The 14,879-nt window shown below is 40.5% G+C and overlaps 1 protein-coding gene and 1 long non-coding RNA gene across 2 annotated transcripts; one reads left to right on the forward strand and one right to left on the reverse strand.

Moving 5' to 3' along the window:
* The first annotated feature begins 2,552 nt into the window (after nt 1-2,552).
* Nucleotides 2,553-12,154, forward strand: LOC116690607 (cytosolic sulfotransferase 3). The gene is made up of 8 exons (XM_032517695.1): nt 2,553-2,721; nt 3,083-3,212; nt 4,333-4,455; nt 6,512-6,612; nt 9,967-10,093; nt 11,029-11,126; nt 11,219-11,393; nt 11,789-12,154. Exons 1-8 carry the CDS (start codon nt 2,701-2,703, stop codon nt 11,899-11,901), a joined length of 888 nt encoding a protein of 295 aa, XP_032373586.1. The 5' UTR covers nt 2,553-2,700; the 3' UTR covers nt 11,902-12,154.
* Nucleotides 8,575-9,155, reverse strand: LOC116690621 (uncharacterized). The gene is made up of 3 exons (XR_004332309.1): nt 9,132-9,155; nt 8,748-8,781; nt 8,575-8,627 (listed from the first exon to the last, which is right to left on the reverse strand). It is a non-coding gene; the product is annotated as an uncharacterized LOC116690621 (long non-coding RNA).
* Nucleotides 12,155-14,879: the final 2,725 nt, after the last annotated feature.

The raw sequence follows: 14,879 nt of genomic DNA on the forward strand, positions 1-14,879 counted from the left end.
ATCTCCCCCTGGCTTTTGTCACGGTGCCACTAAGTGTTAAAGCGAGAATGCCGGAGGTATGTATTTTAAAGATGGAGGTGTAACATGGCTGCCACCATTCAAGTGGCTCGCTCCTATGTATTTTAAATAGCAGATTCTACATGTACGAGAATACTTTGATTAGTTGGTGGTAAGTAATTACACATGAATGAGCACATATTTGTGAAAGAACAAATGAGTTTTTGCTAAGAATCAACTCAAACTATTACACAATTTAGGCTTAAAAACAACTGCACACATATTTTACAGGTGCAGAACACATAACCAGAGTACACAAATATACACTTTTGGGAAATGGCAAGCGGAAGAATTAATAACCATGAAACACGGAAACCAGATCTATAGATTTTTTCCCAATGCTTCTGCACTTTCACAGCTTCTGTACATTCATAATATTAAAACAGAGAAGTTCAACTATTTGCTGTGTGAAGATATAGTGGAGTAATGACATACTGAGCAGAGAATATAATATACAATCTCTCCGTATGTCTTGTAATCCAGGCTTCTCCGCTCTTTGTTTTGATTGTGCATATTTCACGGATTGACTGTGAGAGCCATGTGGAAGCAATCCCAGACAAAGAAAAATTGTCAGTGCAGTCCGTTTAAAGATGATAAATACATGCATCATTGTAGCCTGGAGCCAGACGGCACAAGCTGCAGTCACAGTTCCAGCGGCGCTAATGAATGGCGTCTGCAGCCCTGTGAGAGTCATTTCCTAACAGCATTGTTCACAGGGGTTAAAAAAAATGGATGTTGGATGACAAAGCAGAGGAAAAGGTATCACCTCCGAAGAACTGTCAACCTGTTTCAGGCACTGAGCTCTAACAGTGTCTGACAATGTATTAGCAGCTTTGACAAGCGATACAGGGTGCACATCACATGCTCGGGGCAGAGCTTAGGAGGAGTTTCAGCACTTTAAAAGATTCATTGGTAGTGGCCTCAGGCAAGTATTAACACTCTAGTGTCGACGAGTCTTCACCAATAAAACTCCATAGGAAACTACAGTCAATCCCTAAGCGTGTATATTTAATTTTAATGTGCATGAGATTATAACCCTACCCTCAGTATTTTATGGACACTGACCAGTACACACCAAACACTCGCTCTTGATACGTTATCAACTTTAACTGAGAAAGACTGCATGTAAAGAGTTTGCAACATGGTACATTCCAGTTACACTACTACACTGAAAAATGGGAAATAGCAGGACTTCAAATTTACATGAATGAATTTACTATAGAATAAGCTTTTTCTTTCAAGAACATGGTTCAATCGTTCAATTCAATTTCAATTCAATTTTATTTATAGTATCAATAATAACAAGTGTTATCTCGAGACACTTTACAGATAAAGTAGGTCTAGACCACACTCCAGAATTTACAAGGACCCAACAGTTCTAGTAGTTTCCTCCAGAGCAAGCAACAGGGCCACAGTGGAGAGGAAAAACTTCCTTTTAGGCAGAAACCTGGGACAGACCCAGACCCAGACCCAGACCCAGGCCCAGACCCAGGCTCTTGGTAGGCGGTGTCTGACGACCGGTTGGGGTCAGAATGAAGAGGGGCAATAACAGTCACACAAAAAAATAGTAGTTTGTAGTAGTTCTTTGTAGTAGTATGGGTAGTATTGTAGTAGTATTATCATGTAGACTTCTGTTGTTTTCGAAGAACGTTAACTGTATGGATTCCTTTTACGTTGACTGAAATTGATTGAGTTGAACATTTGAAATGATTAGGTTTGGTCACCACAGGAAATAGTAAATTTGAATCAAAGGGAGCCAGGAAGTGTAGGTGGCACGGCCGACACAGTCCAACTGTTTCAACGAGGACAACACAAAAACAAGAAGAATGGGAAGAACATTGTTGAGCATGTGTTGATTCTACAGCGACCATGTGTCGTCTCCAACACGAAAAACTAAGTCAACATTAATCTAAATGATTTTGTTCATGTTCATATAGGCGACATTTTCATTTAATCTATGTTTTTGTACTGCATGTAGCAGTTACAAAAGTCCGTGCAGAAAGTTGTATACGCATATTGGTTTTCTTATAACTTAGTTAACTAATAATATTATCTAATAATCACTAACCAGGAACTACTTAGTTTAGCATTAATGATTGTGTTTCTCCGCTGCCCCCACCTGACGGTTCAGCTCCTAACAACGATATTTCAATGTGGTCAAGGCAATGTCAATAGAGCTCACTCGGCGGTCTCCTAGTTTTGGAAGATATCTTACATTTTGTTGTTCACATTTTCATATAATATCATATGCACCCATGAGAAAGCGTAGTTGTGTCACACAGATGTAAAATATACCAAATATACTGTCGCGCCCACATGGGGAGTTGATAAAATAAAACAATTAATTCATGAATAACAGAGTCAGGTATATGGCTGCAGCCTGGAGCCTTCAGACTCACGCCGTCCCATCTCATTGGTTTACTTTGAGGGAAAGGTAACTGAGTGGGGGAGACAAAGTTGGACTTTACCTGCCGGTCACATGAGGAGTGACAAAGGTGAACTCAACTGACTGGTTACATCTGTAAAAGGGGAGTGGCTGGAGTACCATAGTACTTCTGACCGTGCCTCAAACTACATTATATAAACAGAAACCAGTTTGCTTGTGTGAGAAAAAGTACAGCAGAGAAACCAGCAGCAGTCAACATGTCTTCAGATCCGCACAAGGTATGTCTCTAAATGAATCTAAAGTCTAAAAGTCTCTTCTTTTTCTTAAATAGTTACATTGTGCTTTACTCATGTCTTGCTAAAGGAACAAAGAATAGAGAATACAACCTAATACTCAATCTTTGAGCACAGAACTGTCCTTTAGGTAAACTATTTTTAGTTTCTCTCCTTTTAAAATGACGTGTAGGAGGTACTTTAGAAAAAAAGAAAAAATCTGCTTTTTGTGTCTGCAACTGACAATGACATTTAAACTGAAATTGCATTTTTTTTTCTTCACAAAATAACACATTTGCCATTTAATTACTCTCACATGATGATATGCTTTTATGTCATGCATCCTTTTTTTTCCGTCTTTTTAAAGATCGCTCGAGCAGAGCTGTTTGATTTCCATGGCGTCTCAATGACTCACTTTTACACAGACAACTGGGACAACGTCCAAAACTTTCAGGCCAGGCCAGATGATATACTTATTGTGACATACCCCAAAGCAGGTAACAAACAGCCAGTGTTAATGAGTGTCTAGACGTAAGGGAATGGGATAGTTTTTCTCTTTCTCCCTCTGTTACTGCGTTTCTGCTAAGGTTCAGGGGATTAGGGGACCCAATTGCAGAGATTGGCAGGCAGGCAGGGGAGAGTAGATAACACGATATATTAACAAAAGAGTCCAAACCAACACAGGGATCCAAAGTGCAAAAAAGAAACGACACAAGGAAAAAAAAAAAAGTCCAAAAATCCAAAACGACCAAAAGAGAAAGAGGAAAAAATGCTGAGCACATGGACAGGAACCAGAGCCAAACCAACTCACAAAACGCACACAGTAACTACCACATGTTCATTGATTGGATGAGGACGAAGACAGGCTGGAGGTCCAGTTGAGAATTAAGAATTAAGAAGATGACATGACAAAGACAATAAGCCACAAAACATAATAACACTGCAGCTGACAGCAGACTTGATCCATGCTTCTCCCTGATGGAGTCACATTAGATGAGTCCTCATCAAATTAAAGAACACGTGTTAGTTTTTTTTCTTCTTCTTTTTTCTAACTCACTACAACGATCCGACAAGTGCAACACAAAGACTGAATACACTGGGTAACGAGGTAACAAGGGACAGGTGACACAAGGGCGGAAAACACAGGAAGTAAAACTAGTACAACCCAGACTGTCGAAATAAAACAGGAAACAGAACAGAAACTCGGGACGGGACAACACAAGACAGGAAATACAACTAGACAAGACAAGGGAGGAAAAACTAATTATGAATTATGTGGGAAAAGAGGTCCAGGGCACAGGTGGATGATTTCATCTTTTTGATGACGTCTTCAACCTCTCGCTGTGAGATGACAAAAAAACAGCCGAGAAGTTGGGAATGATGCTAATGATACCAGGGAACAGAACATAAAAGACAAGAAATGAGACCAAAACCAGTTTCATTAATGGTTGAACAGGAGTAGGGGATTGAAATGCAGGGCTGTAGTAGAGTCCGCCTTTTTTAAGTCAAATGGGTGATCAGTGCTAGGTTGTTTTTGATTGTTACAAAGTGCTGAGGGGAAAGTGAACGAGGGCATGTTGAACCACTATTGAAACGCACCTTCTGTCTGTCTTTCAGGAACCACGTGGGTCTCCTACATCCTGGAACTGCTGTATTTTGGTCAGACAGAGCGTCAGACATCCGTCCCAATCTTTGATAGAGTGGCTTTCTTGGAGAGCACCGTCTCACCTAAGGGTCCAGGTTTAACAGACGAGCAAACATACTCCCCCGATGTTACATACCTGCATCACACACATACTAGTCTCGCATTGCCAGGGTCTGGCAAGTCCACGCAACATTACACTGAAGAACATGCTCTGGTTCATTGGCATTTATTTAAACCAATCACTATCATCTTGGGCGGGGCTAAGCGCCGACCTGCGCCATGGTGAGCCTTGGGAAGGAACTTGTTTTGGTGGAACGTGTGTACATTTAAAACTTGTTTTATTTATGCAACAGAACACTCAGATTAAGATAAAATGAGCCTTCATTGTCTCTTTTTGGAGAAAAAGCAAATGGCGACACATTGCGCACAAACACACACTAAACATACGGTTAACCTACATAGAACATAATCATACATTATATTCACATTCACAGAAGAGAATCCACCACACATCCTCCCCTTCCCATGCTGTAGCTAATAACTTCTGTATTGCACAATGCCCCATTGCATAATCCCATATCAAATGTAACATATTGCACCAGTACCCAATCCTGCACATCTTGTAACCATAAGGTTAAGTACCACAAGCCTTTATTTAGTAGTATAAGTCACCCATACATCACTGCCGCCAACAAACACACACACACACACACACACACACATCTTTTCTCTTATTATTCATTAATTAAATTGGACAGGTAGTCTAGCTAGCTGTCTTGATTTACCCTGCATAAACCATAGACCTCATGAATCCACCGGAGTTTAGAACGCCAACGCAACGAAAATCCAAGGCAAGGGCTATCTGGCTGAAATGAGTAAAATCCAGTAGAACCGAGCAATCCAGGAAGTGGATAGATATAGACTACACACATACAAACACTTAAATGGTGACTTCACTTTTGTTCAACCTGGACCCTATTTTCCCATGGTTTTGTGTGTAAGTGATGAAACTGGTCCAGTATTAAACGAGAACGCTGTAACCAGCAGCCACAGACCGGGCTGCTATGTGACCCTATGGGGCAAATGGGCATCATCAATTTGGTCCATTGAAATGCTGTTTTTGCTGACAGTCTCAGATTATTATTCTAAGTGTCTGACAACATTATGGAAAGGATCCCTACAGAGATAGACCTTTAAAATCTTTCTGTTCAACCAGAAACAGCTCGGAGGTTACTCGCACAAAACCCACCAGACTCCATTTAAAAAAACAATGTTTTTGTGTGTGTATAAAGCCAACATATTTCCACATGTAAATCTGTAAACTATGTGTTAATTTCTACCAAAACTAGAGATGTGATGGTTGAAATAAGCGGAAAGACAACCCAAAACGTCTTTTCATAGTCTTGTTTTGTTTCTGTCGACTTTGACTGAAGTGTATTTTACGATGCTAAAATTACTGTGTATTTACATGAAGTCTGGTGGCTTTAGCAAACGCAATTTCACTGATATTTTTATATTAAAAAAAGAATCTTACTCTTGAACAAAAAGGTTGACCTCCTTAGAAACCCTTTTCATAATGTTTTCAGACACAATCTGAGCCTGTCAGCTGCAAAAATAGCTGTTCTATGAATGTAGAAGAAGCTGCAAAATCACCCTATTAACTTACATCGTAGCTTGTTTCTATGACTGCCGACTGCAGCAATCTCGCTTAATACTGGACCAATGTCAAAGATTGTTGTTCCCATCAGTCACTTAGACACAAAAACATAGGAAAACAGAGTTGGAAAAAACAGGTTGAAAAAAACGTTAATTGCCCTTTAGTTACCTTCAGGATACTGTGTGGTAATGTTCTACCTTTTGCTTACACTTCAGTACAAAGGTTTGCATGCCTTTATTAGTTAATTATTAACTAAGCACTTTACAAGATCAGGGCTTGTGTAAGTGGGGAAAGGGGTTTGGATTTTTTTTTTAAAGAGTTCTTTCCAATGGGGTAGTGACCTCCAAACAGCCGAGTAGAATCGTGAAACACAATACAGAAAATCATGGAACATAAAAAAACACAGCGAACAAATTTTTAAAAAAACAAACAAATAAACCCATTACTTCTGACATGTGACACTTTACTTATTCCATATTTACCTTTTCATACAGGAACAGACTTGGCGGACAACCTCCCCACTTCTCCTCGACTCATTAAAACTCACTTGCCACACCAGTTTGTGCCAAAGTCCTTTTGGGAGCAAAACTCCAGGGTCAGTATTGTGTATTTGGATTGTATCAACAAGAAGTAAGCCCCATTTAGACTCCTATTTTCCCTGAGTCTCACCTGACAAGGGTTGGGCACCGAGACACCGTGCCTTAACGACCAGTATCTACCTGAGCCGATAGCTACGCGGATTTTGGTGCTTCATTTCGGTGCCCCTGAAATGCCTGCCATGTCTGATGCTCTGAAACTGTTGCGTAAACAGACAGTTTAGATTAGATTAGATTAGATTCAACTTTATTGTCATTACACATGTACAGGTACAAGGCAACGAAATGCAGTTTGGGTCTAACCAGAAGTGCAATAGCAGTAAGTGCAGGATATACAATGGTTCCGTAAGTGCAAGACATGGATATGTAATGAATAAATATAGAAAAGAATACTATTATAAACAGAGTTTTACAGATGGGTTTGTCCTATGAATACAAAATATAGATAACAGGTATTGTGAGCAAGATTTACAGCTAGGAATTTGGTGGATATTACTATAATTGCAGTTGCGTAGTCTACGTGATACGCAAGTACACGCAGTATACCCATTAAGAAAGCTCCAGGATTTCCATATACCCACTTAAAAGTCCAATGTCATGCAACAACATACTTTCCATTGTAGTTTTCAATTATTTTGAATTGGCATCCGTGTTTTACTTTCTTCACATAGGTTAAAGGTGCCCTGCCACACCTTAAACGAGACGACACGTTTTTAGTAGAATTTAAGTAGAAACGGACGTAAGTTGGGTCCATGTGTGTGTGTGTTATGTGGTGAGTAAATAAGAGAAGAAATCAGGCCAATCACAACAGCTGGTCAGTCTGATGTCATGTTGCCTGAGCTCATTACTATTCATGAGCTGGGTAAAGGATGCTGATAGCCAGGCTCTCATTGGCTAACTGTTGAATATTAATGAGAACTGGCCCAAATGGAGCTGAGTCTTCCTGCAGGACTTCTATACCACGCTAGAATGGCTTGAAACGAGGTAACCACGGTAACCAAATTACAGAGTCCATTGTAGGACTTCAGACATTACCACAGAGTCATGACACACTTGTGGAAGGGCCCCTTTAAATTAAGGTCTTTCCACTGTACATAGTGCATAGAAATGTATCCAAATACATGAAATTAAGACGTTGATGCTCAAAACCTCCCTGGAGGAGGGCACGCAGCCCCCCCACTATGATATTGCCCCCCCATCATCATCAATCATAAGTTGTAATTACATTTTTAATAAATAATTCAATTTTTGACCATCTGGCCTTAGCAATAAAAAACAGTTCTTAAATGTCGCAGACTGTCATTTTGTGCCTTTGCTTTTTTTAAAAACAGTATATAGGCTATAAATATTGTAACATTTTTAATAATATTAAACGTGTTGGTTCAGGCATTATTTAGGCACAGGCACTGCTTTAAAAGTATCCTTTAAGCGCCAGTATTGGAAAAAATCCAAACGATACCCAACCCTACACCTGAGACTTTCACCGTTTATCATGTGCAAAGGGCTGAACTCAAAGCATTATTAATTGTAGTATTGGAAGGGAGGTGCATGATTCATATGTGAAAAAGCACACACAACTCTCACATTATAATGCAATAAAAAAAGTTAAGTGCCTTTATTGTCATTGAATAATACAATACAACTACATTTTCTGTGACTTTTCCTGAGAAGGTGTGTGATCTTTCCACACATGCTCGCAGGCTCACACACCACATTCACGCGCTCATTCAGATCATATCATTATACTATTTAACATTGTAATACTTTAATCTTTTGCATGTGTGTGTGCGCTGCTGCGCATCCCCAGGTGTGTAACAATCACAGTGTGCGTCCCTGTGTGTGTAACAAGCAAAGTGTACATACGTTGTGCACGAGCCTAGGAGCATTTAACTAACGCGCTGTTAAAATAACAATGAAATGCTGCGTTATTGACTTTAGAGGTTTTTGTTGGTCAATGGTGCGATCACTTCCCGCTGCCTCAAGATAGCAATACTCCCAGAATGCACCTGAACACCTCCCCTGTAAAAAGCACGCCCCAGTGCACCTCGCACACCTCCCTGTAAGACCACACACCCAAAATGCACCTGAACACACCTCCCTGTAGGAACCGCATGCCCCCAATGTGCCTGAACACACCTCCCTGTAAGGCCAGCACGCCAAGAATGTACCTGACACACCCCTGTAGAACCAGCACACCCAAAATGCACTGAACACACCTCCCTGTAGGGCCACATGCCCCCCATGCACCTGAACACACCTCCCTGTAAACCAGCACGCCCAGAACACCTGAACACACCTTCCTAAACCAGCATGCCCCAATGTGCCTGAACACACCTCCCTGTAAGGCCAGCACGCCAAAGATGACCGACACACCTCCGTAGACCAGCATGCCCACAATCCCTGAACACACCTCCTGTAAGACCAGCACGACCAAATGTACCTGAACACACCTCCCTGTAAGACCACATCCCCAATGCGCCTGAACCACCTCACTGTAGACCAGCACACCCAAATGTACCTGAACACACCTCCCTGTAAGACCCATGCCCACAATGTCCCTGACCACCACCCTCCCTGTAATACTTGCACATGCCCACAATGCGCCTGAACACACCTCCCTGTGAGGCCAGCATGTGGGCGCACAAATGGTCATTTCTGAATTAAACACTGTGGGCACTGGGCGGGATATTGACACCTGCGTTGTTCTTAAACTAGCAAAGACACTAGCGCTGGGCTTTGAGCTGTGCAGTGCCGGGTGCAAGATAAGAAAGAACCCTAGGTGTGTAAAAGTATATTAAGTCTAGTGGTGGAAGAAGAATTCAGACCCTTTTCTTAAGTGAAAGTAAAAACACTACGCTACATCATGAAATAAAATTACTGTGTTACAAGTAAAAGTATGATGAATAATAAAGTAGTCAATGTAGAAAAATCCCCCCTTTTAAGAAAGAGTAAAGGGTCCAACCAGCTGTGTGTTTGATGGTCTCATCATCTCAGCTGGACCTGGAGGCCGTTATATTGTTGCTAGGTTAATTTATAATAAAACATCAGATTATAAACTACATGTGTTTTTTGTGCATAAATCTTAATACGTAAAGTAACTAGTACCTAAAATAACTAGTAACTAAAGTAACTAGTAACTAAAGCTGTCAGATGAATGTAGCGGAGTAAAAAGTACAATATTTATCTTGGAAAAAGAGTAGAAGAAGAACGCGGCATTAAAAGAAAAAACTTAAGTAGTACTTCAGTACCTCAACATTTGGACTTCAGTACAGTACTGGAGTACATGTACACCACTGATTATGTCTCATGTAGGCTTGGCCTCCAGATCATATTCGTGTTTTCTTTTTCTTCAGATAATCTACGTGGCTCGCAACGCCAAAGACAACGTGGTGTCTTATTTTCATTTTGATCGCATGATCAGGACTCAGCCAGAGCCCGGAGAGTGGAGCAGCTACATCCACAGATTCATGGAGGGAAAGAGTATGTATGAACAACTCTGATAATACCAGCTTTGTTATTGGTGCATAGCTGAACTGGACTAAGAACTAAGTACTTGCTTGTGTTCTTTTTTTTTTTTTTTATTGACAACATGCATCATACAAAGAATCAGGTAAACAACAGCACATAAACATCAAGACTGAAAATAAAATGCAAAAAAATACCAAATAACATACAGTACATTACATCAAAAACTATAAATATGAAGAAAAGAGCTACGAGTACACATGAAATCACATTTAGCTCTATAGTTTAATGCTTTTGTTGTTGTTCAACAATCTAAGTGACTCGAGTAGAGCGCTTGAGTCTATGAGAATAGGTAAAAAATTAGGAAGTGAGTTGATTTCTGCATGTGAAAAATTTGGTATATAAATAATGACATAATGACAAATTCATGAGCCCAATTTTCTGAATCATGAATAAAAAGAGATTATGTCTTTTAGGTTAAAAGAGCAGAAAAAGCCCGGGATTTGCACGGGATTAGTATCATCTGCGGACCTTGTGTGATTAAGAAATGACCCCCCCGAGCATGTTATATGACGCTACAGGAGACGACCAAGCGCGTGTTATTGACGTGTTGATTATAGACTTATATTATCATGGGACCTTGGTGTTCAACAAAATATGGTAGGTCGTTTGGAATTTTTACTTTCCAAATTACAGACATCGGGATTAACAGGATTAAGATCACAGACAGCGTCTGTAGTTCCAGGTCAGACTAATCCTGTGCAAATAGGGCTAAAGTGAGTGGGTTGAAAAGCGTAAAACTCCAAATCTGTCGAACATCTTTGGGATATTTCACAGTCCCAAAAAAGGTGTGAAATTGTCTCAATGTTCAGGAAGCGTCAATGTCGGCCAATCTAGCAACAAGATGATCAGCGGGGTATATGTTATGTAACGTTGTTCTCTTGCTTCAGTGGTGTTTGGATCCTGGTACGACCATGTGAACGGCTGGTGGAAGAAGAAACGGACTCACTCCAATGTCCATTACATGTTCTATGAAGATCTGAGTGAGGTAATTTAGTTACCCTGGGTCTCTTTCTACTCGGGCTACTTTTCTCCATTAGCTTAATAATAATGCATTAATTGTGACCACTGTGTTTCCAGGATACTGGACGGGAAATAGACAAGCTCTGCAGTTTCCTCGGTTTGTCCCATTCGGACGAGGAGAAGAAGAGAGTTTTAAGCGGAGTGCAGTTTGATAAAATGAAAAAGGATGACATGATCAACTATTCGACGCACTGTGCTATGGATTTCAAAATTTCTCCATTCATGAGAAAAGGTAACGTAACCTTCCTAACCCAAAAAACCCGCCGGGGGGTCAGAAACGCATGTTTTGTTCAAAAGATCGCCAACGAAAAAACATTTATGGATACTTGTCAGATTCTCAAAATTCCAACCGCCCATGAATGTATCTCGGTAGAACCCACCGACATTATGTAAAAAGCTCTAAAGTTAAGTCAAAAAACCTAAGTGGATAAGAAAAGTGCATAGTACTAACTACCATAAGGATCATTAGGAAGCTGTATAATGCAGATCTACGCTTTTTTAGCTTCAAGGGCCATTCATTTGCTTTATAGTGTAACACGTAGTTCAATTTGTGGAACAAGAAGAACAAAATCTGATCTCTTTTTGCTAAAAACACTGAGGGATTGTGTCTTTGGTTCTGTTCTGCAGGAAAGGTTGGTGACTGGAAGAACCATTTCACTGTGTCCCAGAGTCAACAGTTTGATGAAGACTACAAGAAAAAGATGAAGAATTCACCACTTCAGTTCCGCACTGAAATTTGAACAGGGCTGAAAAGGCTGTGTATATTTGTAGATGGATTAATAACTCTTGTTGAATGAATATACTACTCAGTGGGGAGCACATTTTATATACATTTCACACACGCATTTCAGATATTACTCTGGGATGTTATTTATCTCCCGGGTCTTTCCATAAAGAGCAGGTCTAGACCGACTCTGGGATGTTATTTATCTCCCAGGTCTTTCATAAAGACCGGTCTAGACCGGACTCTGGGTGTTTTATCTCCCAGTCTTTCATAAAGAGCGTCTAGACCGGACTCTGGGATGTTTATCTACTCCCCAGGTCTTTCCTAAAGGCAGGTAGACCGGACTCTGGGTGTTATTTTCTCCCAGTCTTTCATAAAGACCAGGTCTAGACCGGACTCTGGGATGTTTTATTACTCCCAGGTCTTTCCATAAAGAGCAGGTCTAGACACCGACTCTGATGTTATTTATCTCCATGGTCTTTCATAAAAGCCGGTCTAGACGGACCTGGGATTTTATCTATCTCCCAGGTCGTTCCAAAAGAGCAGTGCTAGACCGGACTCTGGGATGTTATCTATCTCCCAGGTCTTTTCCATAAAAGCAGGTCTAGACCGGACTCTGGGATGTTATTTATCTCCAGGTCTTTCATAAAGACCGGTCTAGACTGGACTCTGGGATGTTATCTTTCTCCAGTCTTTCCATAAAGAGCAGGTCTAGACCGGACTCTGGGATGTTATCTTCTCCCAGGTCTTTCCATAAGAGCAGTCTAGACCGGACTCTGGGATGTTATTTATCTCCCAGGTCTTTCATAAACAGGTCTTAGACGACTCTGGGATGTTTGTATCTCCGGTCTTTCATAAGAGCGGTCTAGACTGGACTCTGGGATTTTATTTACGAAATCCAACAAGTCGATCAAATGTGTTAAATGGTTAGAATGGTCCCTGAGATTCCCAGGTGACATGAATGCACCATCCCTTCAGATGGTTGAAGATGCATCTTTCTTTCTCTCTCTCTACTTAAAAAAAGAATTCTAATCTAGCAAATCAATAATGATAACTAGAATCCCATCAACTATGTTTTGGGCGATATCTAGTATTTGCATTTGATACACAACAGTGTAACATTTTATACTGAGCTACATGCAACTTCACATTAAACTGTTTTTTTTTTTTTTTTTATATTCTGGTGTAACAAGAATCATTAAATTTAACATGTTACAAGCAACACAGGTGTCACCAAAAAACCCTGAAATGTTCCCGTTCTTGGCTTACTATACTTACTATATAAATGAAACTGACCTGACTTTAACTTTTTGTCTTGTACGGCATTTCTACACATTTCCAATATTTAGCATAGTGATCCTACTCTTGGTGTGTGTGGTGTGTGTGTGTGTGGGTGTGGGGGTGGTGTGTGTGTTTGTGTGTTGTGTGTGTGTTGTGTGTGTGTTTGTTTGTGTGTTGTGTGTGTTGTTTAGAGCCAGTATTGAGCGCCACCTCAGCTCCTCCATGGCCTTGATGAAATATAAAGCAGGAGTGTTTTCCCCGAATCAGCATGCTGGTAATTGCATGCGACAGAAATGGATTTCCCGTCACTCCTGGGCTTTATGAAGAGGGCTGAGCCACTCTCTCTTTCCCTCATGTGTTTTCATTTTTTAGCATCGCAAAAGGTGACAAATTGACGCTTATCGGACGTCAACTCAGACATGACGGGATCTAGGGATCTATCACTGCTCCGAAATATAGGGGAACTCTCCCTGCCAATGCGTGTTGTTTAGATTTTTTCCACCAGGGTAAGCCAGCCATAAGTTATTCATATTTAAGTAATCAAAGTGGAGTGAATTGGTGATTTGATGAGTGCTCGACTTGGCGTTAGAATGTGATGAGAGAAGCATTTAGAAACAGAAAAAAGTGTCCTGCCCTGCATCAGTCTGGTTCCGCCAGACCACTTTTTCATTTTCTATGTCATAAAACAGCAGTTCATGTTCAAGCTTTATTTGGCATGTCTGAAAAGACAAAAGGAAGAGGAAGTGAAGCGGAAGCTCGGGGGGAGGGGGGGGACGTGTGAGTGCTCTCTGCTTGCATTTGCATGTTTCTTCCACTTCACACACACCTCCCTGCCTGGCATGGCTGGTCCTTGGGGGGGGGGGGCAGTTAGTGATTTAGTGAACCGGGACTTATTCCAGAGCAGCTGGGAGGACTCGGATTAGATCGCTTTACAGTGAGGAAGCCGTCAGGTACGGAATGCCGCTTTATTCAATATTAAATACATAAATAAATGAAGGAATACATAACTTTGTCAAATAAAATAAACATGTTACATCATGAAATAAGGTAATAAATGGATAAATAGTTAACCTTTATGTTGTCTTCCCGTCAAAATTGAAAATCAACACTTTTGTTGATGCTGATCGATGTTTTGAACTTTTTTACGTTTTTGTCCCTTTTTAACACGTTTGATGCTTTTTTCCAACTTTCTTGACGTTTTCAACACTACGTAACACCAACTCATTAACTTTAGTTTTACAGTTATTTTTGGAATTTATGGTCAATAAACCTAATTTCTAGGAAATTATGCCTAATGTTTGAGTTAGAAAAGCAGAAATTAGGAATTATTGAGACTAAAATTAAAGGAATGGATGTTGATGGATGATCACAGACTGGAATCTGTCAACTTTTACTCAACACTATTTCAAAACCACTTCAAATTGTTTTTCAAATGCTATAAAATTGATACCCAGCACACAGTCACCTATTCTGGGGAAACCCTAACCCCTAATCCTAATTTCTTGGGTCCAGTTCATTGCGTATTAGAGAAGTCGTTTGCCTGCTAGCTCACTTAACAACGCCTCAGCTAATGCTGTGTCAGCAGTGCCATGTCATTTCTCAGACGCTCCCTTGCTCCGACCTCACAATAATCCAAAAAATTCCCTTTGGTCCCAAAGCCCCAATAGTCCAACGTCCCTTTGTTTTGAAGAAAAAAAAAGAAAAAAGAAAGAA

Source organism: Etheostoma spectabile, chromosome 6 (assembly GCF_008692095.1).
Source record: "Etheostoma spectabile isolate EspeVRDwgs_2016 chromosome 6, UIUC_Espe_1.0, whole genome shotgun sequence".
Lineage (NCBI taxonomy): Eukaryota > Metazoa > Chordata > Actinopteri > Perciformes > Percidae > Etheostoma > Etheostoma spectabile.